Source organism: Oncorhynchus mykiss, chromosome 32 (assembly GCF_013265735.2).
Source record: "Oncorhynchus mykiss isolate Arlee chromosome 32, USDA_OmykA_1.1, whole genome shotgun sequence".
NCBI lineage: Eukaryota > Metazoa > Chordata > Actinopteri > Salmoniformes > Salmonidae > Oncorhynchus > Oncorhynchus mykiss.
In genome coordinates, this window is record NC_050572.1 from 30,930,496 (window position 1) to 30,955,124 (window position 24,629).

At 43.9% G+C, this 24,629-nt stretch overlaps 1 protein-coding gene across 2 annotated transcripts in view; it reads right to left on the reverse strand.

Annotated features, from left to right (window-relative positions):
- Positions 1–5,849: 5,849 nt before the first annotated feature.
- LOC110489431 (brevican core protein) overlaps positions 5,850–24,629 on the reverse strand; it is a 39,536-nt gene continuing 20,756 nt past the window's right edge. For both annotated transcript variants that reach the window (XM_036971024.1, XM_036971026.1), the window contains exons 6-14: positions 23,919–24,212; positions 20,483–22,225; positions 16,871–17,851; positions 12,733–12,840; positions 11,397–11,555; positions 10,746–10,828; positions 10,463–10,607; positions 9,967–10,149; positions 5,850–8,919 (exon numbers count right to left, since the gene is read on the reverse strand). In XM_036971024.1, coding sequence (XP_036826919.1) covers positions 8,840–8,919; positions 9,967–10,149; positions 10,463–10,607; positions 10,746–10,828; positions 11,397–11,555; positions 12,733–12,840; positions 16,871–17,851; positions 20,483–22,225; positions 23,919–24,212 — 3,776 coding nt within the window. In that variant the 3' untranslated portion in view covers positions 5,850–8,839. The remainder of the gene's footprint in view (positions 8,920–9,966; positions 10,150–10,462; positions 10,608–10,745; positions 10,829–11,396; positions 11,556–12,732; positions 12,841–16,870; positions 17,852–20,482; positions 22,226–23,918; positions 24,213–24,629) is intronic.

The window sequence follows — 24,629 nt, forward strand, 5'->3', positions numbered from 1 at the left end:
GAACACTGTAGTGTTTTTAAACTAAACTAAGATATTAACAGTATTTTACACTGCGTTTGATAGCATTCACTGCATCTGGTAAAAACAATTGTAACAAGGCACAGTCTCTCACACACACTTGTGTCATTTTAGTGTTAGCACACAGTTAGGCAACGCACTATCAAGATACACTTCCACATTCCATCCCCAGGGGGCAGCAGCAACCAGTTTAGGGGATGTGCTCCTGCCAGGAAGCCTTGGTAATCATTCAGGTGTGGGCAATCCGTATGATGGCCAGAACCCTCTCAGCTGGCCATTGTTTCTAAGTTAACCTATTCAGTTGGGCATGCCTTGTATTTTTTTTGTACATATTTATTTTGTCACCATGAACATATGAATAATCTGCTTGGACAAGCCGAAACCAAGAGGTCAAAATGGTGCTGGGCCTTAATTCTCTAAATTTGCTGTCTCTTGGTCACATGTACATACAACACAGTTCTCATACGCTGATTTCTCACATAGATGCACATCTTAAATCAGGTTACAGACCAGTTAACTAGGCCGAAGACCAACTTAGCAAGTGTGTCAATATTAGCAGGCTAGTTATTGGTTTCAGAAGATATGGGGGGCTCGTCCGGGATAAATGTTGGCTTTTGTGGCACGGTAGAACACGGTTGCAGCAGTGTTACTGTGAGTGTCAGTTTTCTGGCTAGCAAGATAGCTCATTGTTTGGGGTGACGGCCATGTGTTTAGTCAGTTGTTTACAGCTGGTAGTCGCTAACTACTAGGGCTGGTGAGGTGTTTTGCTCATGGGCTAGAACATTTTGTGTTAACTGTTTTTGGCTATGGTTTTGGTAGCTTTTGTTGGCGCTGTTTGTAGGATTGGATTTCCTAGTTTGGAGTGTGGAGGACTCTGTGGCACATGCATTTGTGTTAACCACTAGCTAGCCTAGTGCTAACTGTTTAAATCAAATCAAAAGTATTAGTTTACAGCAGATATTAAAGGTGCAGTGAAATGCTTATGTGCTACCTCCCTTAACAATGAAGTACACTAATCAATAACAACAATGAAGAGTTTAGTCAAGTAAAAAGTAACAAATAGACTGCTCAAAAAAATAAAGGGAACACTTAAACAACACAATGTAACTCCAAGTCAATCACACTTCTGTGAAATCAAACTGTCCACTTAGGAAGCAACACTGATTGACAAATTTCACATGCTGTTGTGCAAATGGAATAGACAACAGGTGGAAATTATAGGCATTTAGCAAGACACCCCCAATAAAGGAGTGGTTCTGCAGGTGGGGACCACAGACTACTTCTCAGTTCCTATGCTTCCTGGCTGATGTTTTGGTCACTTTTGAATGCTGGCGGTGCTTTCACTCTAGTGGTAGCATGAGACGGAGTCTACAACCCACACAAGTGGCTCAGGTAGTATTGCTCATCCAGGATGGCACATCAATGCGATATGTGGCATGAAGGTTTGCTGTGTCTGTCAGCGTAGTGTCCAGAGCATGGAGGCGCTACCAGGAGACAGGCCAGTACATCAGGAGACGTGGAGGAGGCCAACAACCCAGCAGCAGGACCGCTACCTCCACCTTTGTGCAAGGAGGAGCAGGAGGAGCACTGCCAGAGCCCTGCAAAATGACCTCCAGCAGGCCACAAATGTGCATGTGTCTGCTCAAACGGTCAAAAACAGACTCCATGAGGGTGGTATGAGGGCCTGACGTCCACAGCTGGGGGTTGTGCTTACAGCCCAACACCGTGCAGGATGTTTGGCATTTGCCAGAGAACACCAAGATTGGCAAATTCACCACTGGCGCCTTGTGCTCTTCACAGATGAAAGCAGGTTCACACTGAGCACGTGACAGTCTGGAGACGCCGTGGAGAATGTTCTGCTGCCTGCAACATCCTCCAGCATGACAGGTTTGGCGGTGGGTCAGTCATGGTGTGGGGTGGCGTTTCTTTGAGGGGCCGCACAGCCCTCCATGTGCTCGCCAGAGGTAGCCTGACTGCCATTAAGTACCGAGATGAGATCCTCAGACCCCTTGTGAGACCATATGCTGGTGCGGTTGGCCCTGGGTTCCTCCTAATGCAAGACAATGCTAGACCTCATGTGGCTGGAGTGTGTCAGCAGTTCCTGCAAGAGGAAGGCCCGCCCGTATGGACTGGCCCGCCCGTTCCCCAGACCTGAATCCAATTGAGCACATCTGGGACATCATGTCTCGCTCCATCCACCAGCGCCACGTTGCACCACAGACTGTCCAGGACTTGGCGGATGCTTTAGTCCAGGTCTGGGAGGAGATCCCTCAGGAGACAGTCCGCCACCTCATCAGGAGCATGCCCAGGTGTTGTAGGGAGGTCATACAGGCATGTGGAGGCCATACACACTACTGAGCCTCATTTTGACTTGTTTTAAGGACTACATCAAAGTTGGATCAGCCTGTAGTGTGGTTTTCCACTTTAATTTTGAGTGTGACTCCAAATCCAGACCTCCATGGGTTGATAAATTGTATTTCCATTTCTAATTTTTGTGTGATTTTGTTGTCAGCACATTCAACTATGTCAAGAAAAAAGTATTTAATAAGAATATTTCATTCATTCAGATCTAGGATGTGTTATTTTAGTGTTCCCTTTATTTTTTTGAGCAGTGTAGTAGAAATAAGAGAAGATGTAGTATGCATAGTAATAATGGACTATATTTACAAATATAAAGTGGGTAGGGGAATCAATCAATCATTAATAATAAAACCGCAGCGTTGACTGTGTGTGTGTTTATGGGTGTGTTTGTGTAAGGCATGGATGTGTGGGTAGTCAGTGCAAATCATTTCTAAAATGCAAATAGTCTCTAAGGTGCAGGTCTGTGCTGGGAGATGGCTAGGTTTAGCTTTTCAGCAGTTTGATGGCCTGGTGGTAGAAGCTGTCTCTGAGCCTGTTGGTCCGAGACCCAATACTCCTATACCACTTGCCAGATGATGACAGAGTGAACAGTTTGTTACTCGGGTTACTGGTCCTTGGCAATCTTTCGAGCCTTCCTCAGACAACGCCTGGTGTAGATGTCCTGGAAGGCATGGAGATTGCCCACAGTGATGCATTGGGCTGTTCGCACCACCCTCTGTAGGTTCTTCCAGTTGAGGGCTGTGCAGTTGCCGTACCATGTGGTGATGGAGCCAGTCCAAATGCTCTCAATTGTGCAGCTGAAGAACTTATTTAGAATCTGAGGGCCCACTACGAATTTCTAAAGGCGCCTGAGGTTGAAGACTCATTGCTGTGCTTTTATCACAGTGGTGGTATGATTGGACCATGTCAGGTTCTCTGTGATGTGCACGCCGAGGAACTTGAAGCTTTTAACCCTCTCCACTGCAGCCCTGTAGATGAGAACAGGGGCGTGCTCTCCACCACTGTGTCATGGCTCTAACCTCCTCCCAGTAGGCTGTCTCGTCGACGATCAGGCCCACCACGTCGTCATCTGCAAACTTAATGATTGTGTTGGAGTCGTGGGAGTACAGGAGGGGGCTGAGCACACACCCCTGGGGTCCCCCAGTGTTGAGGATCAGTGTGGCAGAGGTGTTGCCTACCTCACCACCTGGGGTCAGGAAGTCCATGATCCAGTTGCAGAGTGAGTTGCTCATACCCAGAGCCTTGAGCTTAGTGTCAAGCTTGGAAGGGACTATGGTGTTGAAATTGGAGTAGGTCCAAGGTGTCAGGTAAGGTGGAGCTGGATGTGGGCCTTGACCAGCCTCTCCATGCACTTCATGATGTCAGAAGTGAATTCTACAGGGCAATAGTCATTTATGCAGGTTACCTTAGTTTTCTTGGGTACAGGGACAATTTTGGACATATTGAAGAATGTGGGGACCATAGACTGGGACAGGGAGAGGATGAATATGTCTGTGAACACCAGTCCTCTCTGAGGACATGGCTGGGGAGGCCGTCTGGGCCAGATGCTTTGCGAGTATTCACAAGCTTGAAGATCAAGAGGTCGTGGCTGTTCTTTTTGTATTCATCCATATCCTCAGCAATCCGACTGGAGTTGAATGTGTTGGTCCGTTCTCTCAGTTTTGCACGATGTCACCATTTACCCATGGTTTCTGGTTGGGATATGTGCGGATGGTCAATGTTGGGACAACATCCTCCATGCATTTCCTGATGAACCCAGTGACTGTATGTATACTCGTTGATGTTTTTGCCAGTGGCAACCCGGGAACTTAATTATTGAACCATGCTCCTATGCCTTTATTTTTCCCTCTGTTTTTGTTTTTGTCCATGAAATGTACAAAAAACCCTGCAGGCTGTATAGCCGTGTCAAGTACCTCTCCCGTTAGCAAACTTTCTCCATGATGCACTTCCACACTCCATCCCCAGGGGGTAGAAGCAAAGGTTTAGGGGATGTGCTCTGCCAGGTAGCCTTGATAATGACTCAGGTGTGGGCAATCAGTATGATGGTCAGTCCAGGAGAGGGAGGCCAGAAGCCTCTCAGATGGTCTTTGTTTGTTTCTTCGTGTTAAAGGGGAAGCCTGAAAGAGATTTGGAGGAGAAATCGGGAGAACCTGGAACCTTACCAGAACAAACTAGTGAATAAATTATTTCCCCCCTGATTGTCTGTAAAATAGGAATGTGGTGAGGGCTCCTCCTCGCACTTTGTATCCTGTTAATGTGTTTGTTGGAGGAGCCTGGAAGGTTGACATAACTAACTGGTGAATAACCTTTTCCCCTGGCCCCTGGATTTACAGTTCATATAAGGAAATCAATCCATTGAAATGAATTCATTAGGCCCTAATCTATGGATTTCACATGACTGGGAATACGGATATGCATCTGTTGGTCACAGATGCCTTTACAAAAAAGGTAGGGGTGTGGATCAGAAAACCAGTCAGTATCTAGTGTGACCACTTGCCTCATGCAGCACGACACATCTCCTTCGCATAGAGTTGATCAGGCTGTTGATTGTGGCCTGTGGAATGTTGTCCCACTCCTCTTCAGTGGCTGTGCAAAGTTGCTGGATATTGGCGGGAACTGGAACACGATGTTGTACACGTCGATCCAGAGCATCTCAATTATGCTCAATGGGTTTGGTGAGTCTGGAGGCCATGGAAGAACTGGTACATTTTCAGCTGCCAGGAATTGTGTACAGATCCTTGCGACATGGGACCGTGCAATATCATGCTGAAACATGAGGTGACAGCGGCGGATAAATGGCACAAATAAAGTCTCAGGATCTCGTCACAGTATCTCTGTGCATTTAAATTGCCATCAATAAAATGCAATTGTGTTCATTGTCCATAGCTTATGCCTGCCCATACCATAACCCCATCGCCACCATGGGGCACTCTGTTCACAACATTGACATCAGCAAACCGCTTATACACGTGGTCTGCGGTTGTGGGACCATTCAATTCTCTGGCAACAGCTCTGGTGTACATTCTTGTATTCAGCATGCCAATTGCACAATCCCTCAACTTGAGACATCTGTGGCATTGTGTTGTGTGACAAAACTGCACATTTTGGAGTGGCCTTTAATTGTCCCCTGCACAAGGTGCACCTGTGTAATGATCATGCGGTTTAATAAGCTTCTTGATATGCCACACCTGTCAGGTGGATGGATTATCTTGTGGACAAAATTGACAGAATGAGAGAGAAGCTTTTTGTGCGTATGGGACATTTCTGGGATCTTGTATTTCAGCTCGTTTCATGGGACCAACACTTTACATGTTGCGTTTGTATTTTTGTTCAGTGTAAATACAACCTCTGGATATAGTCTTCATCATCACCTGGACTGTTAAATAAATTCCACAATGTTTATGCATCTGAACCTCTGACTACCTCTCAACAGTTGATGCTCCACGTCAACTAAACAGCCACACAAACAGTCACAGAAACGTTCTGTTATTTTATTTTGTTTATAAAGGAAGAGTGTTACTGGAAAAGATACTTATAAAATCGGAAAATAAAGAACAAACAAAAAATATGTCTGAAAATGGCTTTGTGGTTAATACTGATTAAGTCCTTGCTTTATTCTACAAAACTTTATTACAACATAAAGCTTTTCATAGGACTGTATCAGTAAAATGTAGGGCATCTATCACAGGGAAGAGTGGACAGTAATTCAACAATATTTTGAAACAAAATCTAACCAATATCATTGATACGTACAGTAAAGACATTGTCACCCTTGTAAAAACAATTGCAGGCTACCCACTCTAGCCTTTTTTCACCCAAAAATAGTTAAGAGTGAATAAATAAACCACTGTGTGAAATGTACATTTTAGTTTGATAATGGAATTGGCTTTATAAACATGCTGTGTTTGGAGTCGTTTGTTTTGTTTTCAGTTTGTTTTCTGACATCCTACTGCACAAACGTGCCATTTTGATTCTTTGCGATTTAAAAGGAGGTCAAAATGCATCAGGCAAGGGTGTGAGCACCATATTTCATATAAAGTCTGTTGATGATAAACGTCTAAGAAGGCCTATCTATGGTTGTGAGAAAGTTGAGATGGAAATAATGCTGAGTTGAAGAGTTGATATGGGTTCCTAGGAGGACAGGGATTTCGATGCTCCATTTCCAAACCAACCATTGCTTCATTTCTAAAGACCTTGTCAAGTCACCTTGTGGATCTGAAATATTTGGATTGGTATCAGCAATGTGGTAATAGCCTCACCTAGCCCTCTGGTAGGCTTGGCAGAGTTCCCACAATATTGTGTACACCTATACAGTCCTTTTTAGTTCTATGAAGGGGACTCAAAGGACCTAGAAGTTGTGACGTGGGACAGGTTTGGATATGGACCACAGAGTCTGTTGTGTGTCTTCCCTGACACTCAACCAAACATCCCAATAATGACTCACCTGTCCTGGAGTGTACTCGGTGAGACAAAAAGGTTCAAAAACATTGCAGGTAGAAATATTATTAATAGAACTACATTCGTCCCCAAGTCTACAGGCAATCCAATGTGGTCTCAGGGCAATTCATATTATTCTGTACATACATCTGTGACAGTCTAAGACTCAATTTAGTATGATACGTTGCATTAGATTCTAAATGGAATAGCAGTAGTACAATATCATTCAAATTAGAGGACGTACAGTGTCATAGGTGTTACCCGGTCATACAAAACATACGAATTGGGTGACGTAACTTATCATACGTCTTGGAGGACGTATAGTATTGCAGGTCTTTATCTGAGGCCAGGTTCCTTGTTGCTCTGTAACAACAAAGGAGAATTACAGGGAGAATTTACATGGGCGGTTAGGGGAACTAACGGCAAAGGTTAGGAGAACTAAAACGACAAAGGTTAGGAGAACTAAAACGACAAAGGTTAGGAGAACTAAAACGACAAAGGTTAGGTGAATTTACATAGCAGGTTAGGTGAATTGGGTAAAGTTTAGAATAAGGGTTAGCTAAAATGCTACAGATGACCCTGATGACACATGCAAAACCTTGGATTGCTAGATTGTCGCAGATTACCCCCACCCATCCTCCCTGACCAACCTCCCTACTTGGAGTTTCTGTCTCAAGTAACTAGACCATTAGTAGGTATCATACGTCTTGGAGGTGCTCAGAAATAAATCAAGTATATTTAATATGGCTCTGAGGCCAGGCTGGACAATCATATCTGTTCTACACAATACATTTCTATCTGAACGTTCTGTAACATTCCCCCTCCTGAACAGACCCCAGGTAATCCCTAGCTGATGGAATATGAATGGAATTGCAAACAGACCAGCTGTCGTTTAAAATATGATGGGTGGATTTATAAAGCTGATTTGCCAATAATACTCAATAAACAATGATTGACACCGTTAGCGTGATAGCTTGTTTAAAACCAACAAGAGTCCTGGGCCTACAGTTGACATCGCACATTGAATGCAATGGCATCCTAGATCGCTATAATTTGGAGCCCGGGACATATTTGGTGAAAAATCCTTTGGCATCCAGGTTTCCAAAAATCCTGCTACCTAAGGCATATTTATAAACCATTACTACTTGTCCGTCCTTCTGGATTGTACAATGTGTGGATATCGTTAAAGAAACCGTCTGAACCAAATTTTCTCAAGACGAGCTACCGTGTATCCTACCACTGTCTAACACAGTTGGAGCTTCAGCACTTGGCTGTCCCGTTCTGTGAGCTTGTGTGGCCTACCACTTTGTGGCTGATCTGTTTTTGGTCCTAGACGTTTCCACTTCACAATAATAGCACTAACAGTTGACCGGGGCAGCTCTAGCAGGGCAGAAATTTGCCGAACTGACTTGTTGGAAAGGTGGTATCCTATGACGGTGCCATGTTGGAAGTCACTGAGCTCTTCAATAAGGCCATTATACTGCCAATGTTTGTCTATGGAGATTGCATGGCGGTGTGCTCGATTTTATACACCTGTCAGCAATGGGTGTGGCTGAAAACGCCAAATGCACTAATTTGAAGCAGCGTCCATATACTTTTATATATATAGTGTACAATCCTGATGGATGGACAAGGAGTTACTGATAATAGACATGTGTCAGTGACAGGATTTTCGGAAAGCCCAAGGACTTTTCGCGGAAAATGTTCCGTGTTCCGCATTCTAGCACACCATTGCAATTCATGGCATCCTATGTAGGGCTGCAAGAGACCCTAAAGCCCAGGCTATCCCAACTACAGATTCAGATCGATGTGCTTCGATGAGGAGTAGGAATGTAAAGCCAAACTGACCCTGTGTCCCAATACTCTTTCCTTGTCTCCTTTCAAGATCACAATATTGCCTTCACATGTTCAGCCATTTCAGATCTCTGGTCAATGAAGAAAGAAAACTCTTGAAGTGTAATGGGACATGGTATGGAATTGAAAAGTTCCACTTGATGTCCCAGTATTGAGGCGTTTTCTTTGTTTATGATTCCTCTCCAGTCAGCTCCTGGTTTCCTGTTGTTGGTGATGTTACTCCTGCTACCTGTGCTGTGTTTCCTGCCCCTGAAAGAAAACCCCAACATGTTGAAAATAAAGACTTCTGACAAATCTGTTGGATAAAAAGGCAGTGTCATATGTACACCCCTTTCATACATTTATCTTGTCCCCCCCCACATAATGTGCAGAGTGAGAACATTGTCCGATTTAGACACTAGTTTTCTTGGTTGGCTTTCCCTGCTGTTATGGCATTGCCTTGACTTGACCCATTATTTTTATTTCTACTTTGCACATTCTCCCATTGCAAATCTACCATTCCAGTTTTTTACTTGCTATATTGTATTTACTTTGCCACCATGGCCTTTTTGCCTTTACCTCCCTTATCTCACCTCATTTGCTCACATCGTATATAGACTTGTTTATACTGTATTATTGACTGTATGTTTGTTTTACTCCATGTGTAACTCTGTGTCGTTGTATGTGTCGAACTGCTTTGCTTTATCTTACCAGGTCGCAATTGTAAATGAGAACTTGTTCTCAACTTGCCTACCTGGTTAAATAAAGGTGAAATAAATCAAATAAAAATTGCCTTGACTTGAAAGGCACATTTCAACAAGAGCACAGCACTGTCGACAGCTGACACTGTACCTTCTACAGGCAATTCCCTGACGGTCGTGTAGATTCAATTTGCAGTAAACGCTGCGGATTTTGGCTCAAGTGTAAACTACCTTTAAAAGTGAAATGCAGTGCGCTTGTCGACAATGCGATTGATAGAATCCCAGCCTTGAACCCAAAGATTGATGTTTTCCTCCAGAGCTAAAGCAGATTCAGCAACTCCTCACTACAGAACAACAACTAACTTTCCAGTTAAAAAAAAACCTGTCTCTGCTCTTAAGCATCTCCTTAGTTCTTTAAAAGAATCACCGAGACTGATGTACTAAATCACAATTCTTCAGTATTTCTTTAGTGAGGCAGATTCTTGCTGACAGTCTGTCATGAGAGATGAACTGTATCCCAATAACTGTTCTTGAGTCATATTTAGCAATATCAGAAGTGCAATGGAACATGGTCATGGATTAGAGATAGGTGGGCTGATCAGAGAACTGTTCATACCAGGAATGCAGAGGATCTGGGGCTCCTCCCACTTGCCACCTGGCAGGCACTTGACCAGAGGGTTTTGTCTCTGCTGGAAGCCCTGGGCACAGTAGTAGCGCACAATGGCGTCTGTCTCGTACCTCTGGCGGATTCTGCCAAACGCTGATGCGTTCCGGACTTTGGGGGGAGGGCCACATGAAGCTGTGGGAGGAGTTACAAAGACTGTAGGTGATAATGTCCTCTAAGTCAAAAACATATGAATGAAAAGTTGAACGATTATTTGTCCTAATGTACACATTCAGTTACGTTTTGAGCATTACACTAGTTTGGGACTGTATTGAATGTGTACATTAAACATCTACTGCTACTTCTACATACCTCTAAGTTAACTACCTCTGTGACCTATTGCCTGTATACTGTAGCAATATAATCTATTGCACAGAGGTAGTTACAGGTATGTAAAGGCACTGGTAGATAGGTGCTTGCTTGTCGTAACATCCTGTCCATTACTCACAGGTGCCTTTCTTGCAGGTGTAGGCCAGGTGGTAGTTGCAGGGCACATCACTCCAGCGCCCGGCATCATGCCACACCATCACCACACAGTCCTCTCCAGACAGGAAGTAACTGTCAGGCTGGCCCCTGTACCAGTTCTCATAGAGCTGTGAAGACAAGGTAAGAGACACAGAGCTGTAGTTGTTTATGTCTTGTGTTCCTGTGTCTTTGTAGCTGCATGCCATCCTGTGGACATGTTTCGACACAGTACTTTTTCTATGTCAACCCAATCTGTCTGGACTCACCAATGGGTTACCATCGGACCAGCGGAAATCCCCCTCGATGGTCTTGTCGTTCAGTCCAGTCCACTGATACTCCTTATAGTTATCTGCGGATAGAATAAGCCATTTTATTTGCTTTTCAAGCAGTAGGCTTGTCACGTCTCGAAGAAATTATACAGTAGACCTTTGTCTTTGTGCTTCCGCTGCGAATATCAACACCTCTGCCAGGGTTTGTGTTTCCAATTGACTGGGCATGAAGTTACTCGGAAGTCATGTGACCACGTAATTTAGAACTTGCTAAAGCTGCCTCCATCACTCCCATTGTTTTTTTGGCAATGAATGCTAATGTCAGCAGTTGGTGACAGTGACTTAGAACACAGTCTGTCACTCTGGTTAAAAGTAAGCGTGCGTCTAATTTATTTAGTCATTTTGCTGAACTACCTCTTTAATGGACCAGATTAGCATTTGCATGTAGCACTTCCGCACAGCAGGGTCATGGGCCTTCCTACACTAATAAATAGCACACACAAACCCTTGAGAGCTGGCTGCTGCATTTCCAATGTATTAATATGCTGTAAAATGGTACGCTATGCTAACAAAGGGAGTTGCCTATCAATGAAAGAGAAAAGGTGGAGCATGAAGTTCGGTGGCTCGCTGTCACCACTCCCACCGTACTGTTAATGAAGTCCTGCTCCTCAGGGGTCATGATTGACACCAGGTGGCCCCCCACCATGCGACAGTGCTGCTCCGCCACCTCCCAGCTCAGCCGCTGGTTGAAGTGCTTGTAGCAGTTCCCGTGGAACTTCTGCCAGCCCCCCCCACACTGCTCCAGATCTAACAGACAGAACAGGAGGGAGGGAGAGATTTACTAGATGTCATTATTTTTATTTGAATGATTAAGAGGGAAAGGTAAGATCCGTTTAGATTTTCTGACCATTGAACAAGAAAGAGAGTGAAGGGGTGGTGTTGATGAAAAACAATGAGGGGATCCGAATGAAAAACTACCTTAAGACCTTGGCCGGGATTCAATCAACGATGCATTATCGACAAGTTCAATACACGTGACCTTTGAAGGAAATTGTTTAAGCTTGAGCCAACATGCCCAGTGTTGACGTGAATGTGATCGCCGCCAATGTCAGGAAAATGGCCTTTGATTGAATCCTGGCCTTACTCTGAAACTAGATGATTCTAACCCAGGGAGACAGTTTCCCTGATTCCCTGAGCAGATGGATCCATGAGGTTCATCCATCTAAAGAACACTTCTCATCTCACCTTCTTTCCATCTCTATTTTCACATCCCTAAATCTATGTGACAGGAACATGGTGGCATAGCAAGCAGGTCTCAAAGAAAAAGCTTCGCCCGACTGAACTGAAGGGGACAATTGTTCCAAAAACAAGGTTTTGTTCTTTCTTGAGTTGGGCTCAGGGATGGAACAGCCATTCTTGGATTGTCCTCTTCAAAACAAGGTGGGTCTTTGTGATTAATGGGCTCTTAAAGCCACAGTGTGTAATATTTATATTTTGATTAATTGAGTTAATAGTACTACTAGTTATTAATAGACTAGTACTACTAGACTAGTACAAATGTCCTACCTTCTAAAAACAAAACAATGAAGGACCTGTTACTTTGTTAATGTTTTGGCCGTATATATCCAATTACTTCCTTATTACGAAAATAACTGGAATGTGGATCCACTCATCGGAGCCTGACAATCTGCTCCATTACATACAAACCCACAATTATTATTACTGAATGTGGTGGTGCATTGCATTATATTTGAGTCATTTAGCAGACGCTCTTATCCAGAGTGACTTACAGGAGCAATTAGAGTTAAGTGCCTTGCTCAAGGGCACATTGGCATATTTTTCAACTATTTGAACCTGCAAATCCCTGAGCTTAACCCGCTAGACTACCTGTCGCCCAGTATTCTGCCACCTGGTGCAGTAGAACAATGTTTAATAGCACTCTTACAATTACAGAGGTACGGTAACAGCTGAATGAGGAGCTCACCCATCTGACAGAGGTCACCTCCATAGCTGGGCAAACAGAGGCATTTGGTGCTCCCGCCCATCTCGACGCAGGTGCCGCCGTTGGCACAGGGGTCCTCCAGACAAGCATCTGAAACACAGCAAGAGGCCAGTCCTGCCAGCTCTGATAATCATATGCAGCCTACTTCTGTAGTAATACTGGTAAATAATAAAGTTGTACTGTAGTAAAAATAACAATACAATGATAATATCATACAATTACAGCCTAGTGTGTAGAAAGCAGGGAGGGCAGCTGCAGCAAAGAATGTGAGTATGATGATAAAAGAGTTGAAGACAAAGAGTTTCAGAGATGACGTAAAGAAAAATAAAAGTTGGTGAAGGTCTGTAAGGCTGCCCAATCAGGTGCCTCGTCTCCTGCCAGAATGATGTTCACTAGGTAGCCTAGTGGTTAGAGCGTTGGGCCCCGAGCTGGCAAGATAAAATCTGTAACTCTGCCACTGAACAAGGCAGTTAACCCACTGTTCCCCGGTAGGCATTCATTGTAAATAAGAATTTCTTCTTTACTGACTTGCCTAGTTAAATAAAGGTTAAATAATAAAAAAATAAAAAAACATAGTCCTTGTCATATCTGCTGAATATATCACCATTACCTTGACTGACTCCCTGGCTATTCACCAGGGCAAGTACTTATTAACTCTCAGGATAATTATGCCCTCTCTGGCAAGGATGACTAAGGCATTTCTATCACGTTGCCAATTACGATGATGATTTCAGTGTTGTGATGATGAAGGTGATGTGATAGAGTGCAAGGGAATTAGTATTACTGTCTTTATCTGCAATTGATTACCTACAATGAACCTCTCATGCTGTTTTGCATTTGTTATACTTTTGCAGGTATCTCTGTGTAGATGTTATATTTTGGTTTGAGAACACATTACCAAAGTACAGTGTTAAGAGTGCTGACAATTGTAAAAATGAACTATGACACATTATGGATGCCTCATACCTTAGTGGTATTTCTGCAATCTACTGTAAATGTAACCTGGGCTGGAACCAGAAGTGAGCGAGTGAGACTTAGACATTAGACGATTTGGTGTGGAAATGGGTGAAATCACCAAAATAACACCAAAAAGAATCTAACTGAAAGCATCACATTGCCTCATGTGTCAGACTAGAGGACACGCAAATCGGACATTATGCAACAGGTGGTTCTAATCCGGAATGCTGATTGGTTAAAACCGCATTCCAGCTGGTGTCATTTTACCCCTACCTACATGTACAAATGACCTCGACTAACCTGTACCCCCACACATTGACTCGGTACCATTACCCCCTGTATATAGCCTCGTTATTGTTATGTAATATTCTTGTGTTACTTTTGATTCAATTATTTTTTACTTTAGGTAATTTAGTAAATATTTTTTCTTCACTCTATTTCCTGAACTGCATTGTTGGTTAAGGGCTTGTAAGTAAGCCTTTCACAGTAAGGTCTACACTTTTTGTATTTGGCGCGTGACAAATACAATTTGGTTTGATTTGATGTGGTCTATTCCACAAGTTACCTCCCAATTAGCCAGTAGATGGCACCAAAGTTCACATATTGAGTTGATAACAACACTCACAAAGCCTGAATCTGGCATTAACTCAGTGTCGAGAAAATTTGATGTAGAAGTTGTCCTTAACTACAGATGTACAGATGTAGGAACAGATTACCCAACCCAGTATTTTAGCCATTAGATGGCTCTACTTTCCGGCTACCCGGATAAAGCACTAAATAAACTTCAGTTAGTGCTAAATACAGCTGCTAGAACCAAAAACTTTGATCATATTACTCCAGTGATAGCCTCCCTACACTGGCTTCCCGTCAAGGCAAGGGCTGATTTCAAGGTTTCACCGCTAACCTACAAAGCATTACATGGGCTTGCTCCTACCTATCTCTCTGATTTGGTCCTGCTGTACATACCTACACGTACGCTACGGTCACAAGACGCAGGCCTCCTAATTGTTCCTAGAATTTCTAAGCAAACAGCTGGAGGCAGGGCTTTCTCCTATAGAGCTCCATTTTTATGGAACGGTCTGCCTACCCATGTAAGAGACGCAAACTCGGTGTCAACCGTTAAGTCTTTACTGAAGACTCATCTCTTCAGTGGGTCATATGATTGAGTGTAGTCTGGCCCAGGAGTGGGAAGGTGAACGGAAAGGCTCTGGAGCAACGAACCGCCCTTGCTGTCTCTGCCTGGCCGGTTCCCCTCTTTCCACTGGGATTCTCTGCCTCTAACCCTATTACAGGGGCTGAGTCACTGGCTTACTGGGGCTTTTTCATACCCCTCTGCGTCACCTGAGTGGGTTGAGTCACTGATGTGATCTTCCTGTCTGGGTTGCATTTTTTTGCTCTTTTGCACCCCATTATCTCTACTTGCACATCATCATCTGCACATCTATCACTCCAGTGTTAATGCTAAATTGTAATTATTTCGCCACTATGGCCTATTTATTGCCTTACCTCCCTAACCTTACTACATTTGCACACACTGTACATCATTTTTTAAATTGTGTTATTGACTGTACGTTTGTTTATCCCATGTGTAACTCTGTGTTGTTGTTTTTGTCGCACTGCTTTGCTTTATCTTGGCCAGGTCGCAGTTGTAAATGAGAACTTGTTCTCAACTGGCCTACCTGGTTAAATAAAGGTGAAATTAAAAATAAAAAGGGAAACATCTACCTAACCTGTCAGGAATGTAAAGCACCAGTGACAAAGTAAACCTAATATTAAAGGCCATGTCCTCTAATTTAGATTTTCACCTTTAATGGTTACGGCTCTGTGAAAAGGCACATTTACTAAAACGAGAAGGCAAATGTAACATTCTATACAATTCTGTGCAAGTTATCCAACAGGCTGGTTTATGGTCTGTTAGTTGAATGGTTTTATGGATTGGGCCGTCCTGTATGAGTTAATTCCTTAGAGGAGAAAGCACACATGTTTAAAGAATAATCCATGCTGTTAGCTGTGCTTGTGAGATGCTGCTTCTGACTCTCCATCTATAGTACAATCACAATCTGCAAAGACCCATTTTAGATGACATGGCACTAATCATGCCACACTGACTACACTTTCACGTCAAACAATAAACCAGCCTCAGTAGTTTCCATTTTGCATTTAGCAACTCTTACTCATTACAAATGTTTAAAAGATTTGGGAGAAACTATGATCAGACCGCCATCTGGGAGGTCATTGTCATTTTTCAAATGGTACGTCCTGTTACAATGGGAGATTGATGGCAGTACAGACATTTTCACCTCAAATAACATTACACATATTCTGATAGATGTCATTTACATATCTACAAGACTTGAAAACCAGATATTCCCTTATTATGGTTATGAAAGGCACATTCTTTGCCATACATTCTCCACTAGAAACTAACTCAATAGCTGCTGAGTTAGTTTAAAAAGTTGCTGATGTTCTGTAATTGGGATACTGTCCCTCTATTAAATCAATAATATCTGTGTTCGTGACCAATAAAATGTCAGCGGTGTTGCATTTGGGAGTCAGTGCTGTTACATTCAGAGTTAGTGGAGTTACAATGCAAGGACAAATGTTTGTCCGGTTGAATAACACTGTTTTTTTTCCCCCACTTGGAATTGTGCTGAAACTAATATGGGCCCCCCGGTAAGAGGAAATTGACTGTTTGAATGGAAAAACATTCAGGACAGTCATGGTGCAAGTTGGACTTCACTCTTGCAGGAAGAGTAGAGGGAGACAATCAAGCATAGCAATTCTCTTTCACAGAAATGGTGTGTCCAGGCAATACAGTACTTCACAGAAGTCAATCTTTGAGTGAAAAAAAAACATCATGCACCGCAAGACTGGTTTGTTTGACAAATGTCAAAAGGGGGTTGTCCCATATCTCTCTCAATGCTCAATTCTTGGGCATCACAAGGAGCAGGGTGCTCTTTAGGGGGAGGGAGGGGGAGGAGGGTGAGTGGGCTGCTGAGACAAACAGTGAGACAGACGAAGAGGGGGGAGCCGTTGGGAGGGTGGCAGTTTACAGAAAATGGAGCAAGGCAGCTTGGGGTGGGAGAGGCCGGGGTTTAGTGCATCGCCGTGTCGAGCAGCAAGAGGAGGGTGGTTAGGCTGGTTAGGGTGGCTCGAGTGTTACCTGAAATCTTCCTGGAACTGCCCACAGCAGCTCTCTCATTGGGCAAGATGAGCAGGGTTGGCGGCTGGGTGAGGCCAAATTCCAGATCCATCTGGCCATGATCCACAGGGCGTTTAAGAGCCGTCACCCTCTCTGGCTCTGGGGGACTTTGTGTAGTGGAGGTGACGGGGCTCCAGGTCTGTGTAGCCCACTCTGTGGATGTGTACACGGTGGATGTGGACATAGTGGCAGCGGTAGGATCTGTACTTGAGGTGGACAAGGAGTTTGACCCAAACAGTTCAGGTTCTGCTGAGGAGTCTGGAAACTCTGTCTGGGAAGAGGAGGAAGCGGGTTCCCCGCTGTATTCAAGGTCGTCCTGAGACTCTTGGGGTGCAGAGGTGGTACGGTGCAGATCCCAACTGGTTGTTTGCGACTCAAGGGGGAAGACTGTAACTTTTTCTCCGAGGGACGGTTCATCAGTGCCTGGCTCATGTCCACTTCCGTCTTCTTCAGGGTCCGTGGTTGTGTGATCCACCTCTAATCTGGACATGGCCGTTGTTTGATAGCCCATTGTGGTAAACTCGACAGGCAGCTGGGAGGTGGTGGACAGGTCTGGAGACTCAGTCGTAGCTATTTCCACTCCAGACCCCAGGTGCTCCTCTTCAGACTCCCCTGGTGCCAGCTCCACTGCTCCTGAAGGTTCCAATCTCTCTGGATTGACGATACCCTCGAAATCTAGACTGGTGCTGCCTTCCGGTCTAGCGGAGGAAGTTCCCTGGGAGGTTACTGGTGGACGGAATACTGTGGAGTACACATCCAGTCCCAGCTCCTCAGAATGATCCAGTCCAGATGAGATGCTGCTTGAATGTGGAACTCCCGTCTGCTGCTCATTGGAGATGCTGGTGGCTCCAGGGGAAGCAGACATGTGAGTGGTGAAGTCAGAGGGTTCTGAGGTGGGGGATCTGTCTGTGTGCATTCCCTGCTGGACACCTAGGTCAATCTCTGTAAAGAAGGTACGATATACATTATTATTGCATGATTATCAAGTCTTAAGTTCTACACAGCCCTACAATGACAAAGTACATACTTTTGAGAAAAGGAGTTAGGAGTAACATCTGTAAGATCAAACATCTACAGTACCTTGCGAAAGTATTCGGCCCCCTTGAACTTTGCGACATTTTGCCACATTTCAGGCTTCAAACATAAAGATATAAAACTGTATTTTTTTGTGAAGAATCAACAACAAGTGGGACACAATCATGAAGTGGAACGACAGTTATTGGACATTTCAAACTTTTTTAACAAATCAAAAACTGAAAAATTGGGCGTGCAAAATTATTCAGCCCCCTTAAGTTAATACTTTGTAGCGCCACCTTTTGCTGCGATTACAGCTGTAAGTCGCTTGAGGTATGCCTCTATCAGTTTTGCACATCGAGAGACTGAAATGTTTTCCCATTCCTCCTTGCAAAACAGCTCGAGCTCAGTGAGGTTGGATGGAGAGCATTTGTGAACAGCAGTTTTCAGTTCTTTCCACAGATTCTCGATTGGATTCAGGTCTGGACTTTGACTTGACCATTCTAACACCTGGATATGTTTATTTTTGAACCATTCCATTGTAGATTTTGCTTTATGTTTTGGATCATTGTCTTGTTGGAAGACAAATCTCCGTCCCAGTCTCAGGTCTTTTGCAGACTCCATCAGGTTTTCTTCCAGAATGGTCCTGTATTTGGCTCCATCCATCTTCCCATCAATTTTAACCATCATCCCAGTCCCTGCTAAAGAAAAGCAGGCCCAAACCATGATGCTGCCACCACCATGTTTGACAGTGGGGATGGTGTGTTCAGGGTGATGAGCTGTGTTGCTTTTACGCCAAACATAACGTTTTGCATTGTTGCCAAAAAGTTCCATTTTGGTTTCATCTGACCAGAGCACCTTCTTCCACATGTTTGGTGTGTCTCCCAGGTGGCTTGTGGCAAACTTTAAACAACACTTTTCATGGATATTTTTAAGAAATGGCTTTCTTCTTGCCCCTCTTCCATAAAGGCCAGATTTGTGCAATATACGACTGATTGTTGTCCTATGGACAGAGTCTCCCACCTCAGCTGGTAATCTCTGCAGTTCATCCAGAGTGATCATGGGCCTCTTGGCTGCATCTCTGATCAGTCTTCTCCTTGTATGAGCTGAAAGTTTAGAGGGACGGCCAGGTCTTGGTAGATTTGCAGTGGTCTGATACTCCTTCCATTTCAATATTATCGCTTGCACAGTGCTCCTTGGGATGTTTAAAGCTTGGGAAATCTTTTTGTATCCAAATCCGGCTTTAAACTTCTTCACAACAGTATCTCGGACCTGCCTGGTGTGTTCCTTGTTCTTCATGATGCTCTCTGCGCTTTTAACGGACCTCTGAGACTATCACAGTGCAGGTGCATTTATACGGAGACTTGATTACACACAGGTGGATTGTATTTATCATCATTAGTCATTTAGGTCAACATTGGATCATTCAGAGATCCTCACTGAACTTCTGGAGAGAGTTTGCTGCACTGAAAGTAAAGGGGCTGAATAATTTTGCACGCCCAATTTTTCAGTTTTTGATTTGTTAAAAAAGTTTGAAATATCCAATAAATGTTGTTCCACTTCATGATTGTGTCCCACTTGTTGTTGATTCTTCACAAAAAAATACAGTTTTATATCTTTATGTTTGAAGCCTGAAATGTGGCAAAAGGTAGCAAAGTTCAAGGGGGCCGAATACTTTCGCAAGGCACTGTATAAGATCAAAAACATCTGTAACATCTAAGATATTATTGATTTTATTTTTTACATTATACACGATTTTCAAGTATGATCAAAGTACACTTGCTTCTAAAATAATAAGCATGTTTTCATGCAATGGGCAGATGCAGTTGGTCTAGAACAGAGCAGCACGTATCACACTTAGATGTGCACAGAGGGCAAATGTCAATGACATGCATGTCAATCTCTTCTGTCTCAAAGTTGAGGAGAGATTGACTGCATCGCTAGTGGTCTATGTGTTGAAGGTACAGAACTGTCTGTTCAAGCAGTTGGCACATAGTTGGGACACTCATCGGTATCACACAAGACATGCAACCAGAGGTCTCTTCACAGTCCCCAGGTCCAGAACTTAGGCTAGGAAACACACCATATTAAATAGAGCCATGACTAAATGGAACTCTCAGCCACCCCAGGTAACTAAAGCTTGCAAATAAAACCAGATTTAAAAATGTGATAAAATAACAACTAACGGCACGACGGGGACTGTGAAGAGGCACACATACATTTTTATGCATTTTGCATTGAATTATGTATGTGATATGTGTTTGACTGTGATATGTGGTTGTCTCGCCTGGCTATCTTAATTTTATTTTACCTTTATTTAACTAGGCAAGTCAGTTAAGAACAAATTCTTATTTTCAATGACGGCCTATGAACAGTGGGTTAACTGCCTGTTCAGGGGCAGAACGACAGATTTGTACCTTGTCAGATTGGGGATTTGAACTTGCAACCTTTTGGTTACTAGTCCAACGCTCTAACCACTAGGCTACCCTGCCGCCCCAAGATGAATGTACTAGCTGTGGGTCGCTCTGGATGGGAGTGTCTGCTGCAAGGTATCCATACCTTGGGACATATCTCCAGATCCATCCAAGGGCAACCACACTGAGGTTGCCCTTCCGTGGGGGGAGAGTGAAGACCCGACTGGGTGAGGATCAAGCTCACCCAGGGATTCGGTCGAGATGGATGTCTCTTCAAGTTCTCCCACGATCGCCTCTTTGTGTCTTCTCTCTGCGGTGGGGTCACGTGCCTCGGTAGCATTCTCTATGGGGTCAAAGGCCATGTTGGTAGTCTCTTGTGCTATCTCCCGATGACTCTGGTTACCTGCTGTTGTGCTGTAGTTGGCTTCCAGTTGATCCAACTCCAGGTTGGTCTCTGGCATTGGCTGGAAGTGCTTGGAAGAGCCTGACTGCTGGTAGTCGGGTTCCTCCGGGTTCATCTCTGGCATCGGCTGGTAATGTATGTGTGGCTTGTAGGACGGCTCTGGGAATTCTGGGCTTGTTTCCAGTTCGAGTCGGTAGAAACTGGAGTTGCCTTCGTGGAGGGAGTCTGGCATGCTGGAGGTGCTGGGTAATGAAGTAGGATGCTGGGAGTGATAATCTTCTTCGTGAAGGGAGTCTGGCTCACTGGAGGTGCTGGGTAATGAAGTAGGATGCTGGGAGTGATAGTCTCCTTCGTGAAGGGAGTCTGGCACACTGGAGGTGCTGGGTAAAAAAGTAGGATGCTGGGAGTGATAGTCTCCTTCGTGAAGGGAGTCTGGCACACTGGAGGTGTTGGGTAATGAAGTAGGATGCTGGGAGTGATAGTCTCCTTCGTGAAGGGAGTCTGGCACACTGGAGGTGCTGGGAAGTGAAGTAGAATTCCGTGAGTGATAGTCTCCTTCGTGAATGGAGTCTGGCTCACTGGAGTTGTTGGGTAATGAAGTAAGATGCTGGGAGTGATAGTCTCCTTCGTGAAGGGAGTCTGGCTCACTGGAGGTGCTGGGAAGTGAAGTAGAATGCTGGGAGTGATAGTCTCCATCGTGAAGGGAGTCTGGCTCCCTGGATGTGCTGGGTAATGAACTAGAATGCTGGGAGTGATAGTTTTCTTCGTGAAGGGAGTCTGGCACACTGGAGGTGCTGGGAAGTGAAGTAGAATTCTGTGAGTGATAGTCTCCTTCGTGAAGGGAGTCTGGCTCACTGGAGGTGCTGGGAAGGGAAGTAGAATGCTGGGAGTGATAGTCTCCATCGTGAAGGGAGTCTGGCTCACTGGATGTGCTGGGTAATGAACTAGAATGCTGGGAGTGATAGTTTTCATCGTGAAGGGAGTCTGGCACACTGGAGGTGCTGGGAAGTGAAGTAGAATTATGTGAGTGATAGTCTCCTTCGTGAAGGGAGTCTGGCTCACTGGAGGTGCTGGGTAGTGAAGTAGAATGCTGGGAGTGATAGTCTCCATCGTGAAGGGAGTCTGGCTCACTGGAGGTGCTGGGAAGTGAAGTAGGATGCTGGGAGTGGTAGAGTTCTTCTACAGGAAGTGAAGTCTCATCAAAAGGCTGGAGGAGGTCCTGGGTGGAAGCTGTACGGGTGAGTGGGACCTCTGTGCTTGACATGGAAGTAGGGGGAGATCCTTGCAGGTCCTCCCGAGCAGGGGCTGACTGGAAGACGGGGAGGGATTGCAGGACACTCTGGGCCTCTCGCTCCACTTGCTCTGGATCCAGGCTCGGATGGAGCTCCTCCGCAGGCTCCATAAGAACAACAATATCTTGTCCGATGTCCTCTGGTTCAGTGGCCATGTAGTCCATGGGGGCATCCGTGTGAGGATTCCCATTACCTGAGAAGAACAGGGAGTGGACAGGAGACTCAGTGAGGTTGTTTAATGAATGGACATAAAACTAAGACATTCTCTGCATAACACAAAATAATCCATAGAAGCATGCAATCTAACAAATATCTTGCAATAAAAAAAACTATTATCTATGCAACAACTATTTAGTCCAGTACAAAAACAGACCTCTGAAATAGGCACTGTACTATCTCTTTTATCTACTAATTAGGCCAGTACAAAACAGACCTCTAAAATTTGTGGGGAATATGGAAATATTTTAAGATGGTCATACCATGGATCATATGGATATCTGATTAGAATTTTAGGACCCATTTAGGCATCAACTTTTTTTTACTTTAAAAAAAAACATTTTTTTACATTATTTGATTAAATATTGAATTAGGACTTTACGACTATAGCCCATAGAAACGCATTGAATAACACATTCAAACATGGCAAAAAATAGTAAAACAATAAACGTCATAAGAAATAAGGTTTTGAAGTGCATGTCTTATATTTAGGAGATATAAGAAAGCTCAGGATACATTTAAAAAAAATTCTTCACACATATTTAAACCCTTATTTTTGTAGGCACAAAACGACCTTCACACTTCCATTTGTTTGTATGGGTTACCTTCAGACGAGACCAGTGTCCTCGTAAAGATAAACAGAAAACGTGTTCGTGAGGGTCTCCCTTTTCCATAGAGTGGTCATAACAGTTTTTTAGGCCAAACCGTTCAGATGCTACATCCGTTTTTGCGAGAAGACCGATTTTCGGGATGTCTAATGGTTTGACAAACACCACTGTAGCTTGGCCACCTTCCACCGCAGATACGGAAGGCCGACATAGACAGTTGTTATGGACTGAGACGCAGCCCATGCAAAAAAACCTGATATCTCTAGCTTAAACTGACAGATTTTGATGGGGATTTTATTATTATGTTACTAAGGTTTAACACACGGGTGCGTCAATATACTCTTAAGAATCTTTTAACTAGTAATTAGTCCAGTACAAAACAGACCTCAAATAAGTACTTTGCTATCTCTTTTAAAATCTCTTAAGGAGCCAACACTTTTTTGCAATATTCGCCTAAAATGACATACCCAAATCTAACTGCCTCTAGCTCAGGACCTGAAGCAAGGATATGCATATTCTTGATACCATTGGAAATGAAACACTTTGAGGTTTGTGGAAATGTGAAATTAATGTAAGAGAATATAACACATTAGATCTGGTAAAAGATAATACAAATAATACACTTTTTTTTTTTTTTTTTTTGTATTGTCATTTTTTAAATGCAAGAGAACGGCCATAATGTGTCATTCTAGCCCAGGCACAAATTTGGCCACTAGATGGCAGTATTATATGTGCAAAGTTTTAGACTGATCCAATGAACCATTGCATATCTGTTCAAAATGTTGTATGAAGACTGCCCAAATGTGCCTAATTGGTTTATTATTACATTGTTAAGTTCATAATTGTGCACTCTTCTCAAACAATAGCATGGTATTATTTCACTGTAATAGCTACTGTAAATTGGACAGTGCAGTTAGATTAACAAGAATTGAAGCTTTCTGCCCATATCAGATATGTCTATGTCCTGGGATTTTTTTTGTTACTTACAACCTCATGCTAATCACATTAGCTCAACCGTCCCATAGAGGTTAACTACTAATTAGTCCAGTACAAGACTCAGACCTCTGAAACAGTAAACATCATGGCGGCTGGAGGATTCAGGGAAGCCTGTCTGGTTGCTGTAGCGATACAGGGTCTTGACCCCTGGCTGTGGACCTCCACAGCGCGCTCTAGGGGTGATGACGGGGTAGCGCACGCTGCCATCAGACAGCCAGCCAGGGTTGCAGCGGTCCAGACCCTCACTCCATGCCATGTACAGCTGCCCTGTGGTAGCCAGCTCTGCCCCTTCCTTCTCGCAGTACGCCCAAGCCTCATTCAATGACAGCTGCTTAGGGGCAGAGCCATGGAACACCTCCCCTGCACAAAAAAAGGTAATGTGTTAGAGTCCTAATGGGATTTAGATTCCGAACGATTGTCCTAGATCCTTCATTTTCCTGCAGTATCTGGAAAAATACAAAAGGCTGAACACATGGGAGAATGAGATCTCGGTTGGGAAAATGACATCAGTATTTGATATGTATTGTACCTGTAAATACAAATGATCTGACTCATCTAAAGTGTGTATTCTGTCCACTAGCTAAAATCCCTACATGCCTGTAACTTAAAGGGATAGTTCACTCAAATTAAAAAATTATATATTGGTTTCCTTGCCCTGTAAGTGGTCTATGGTAAAGTTATGACAGCAATCCATGATTTGGTTTAGTTTACCTGGCACTGTTACCATGTTTTAGCATTTGTGGCACACATCCCATTCAAAGTCATGGGACCGATGTT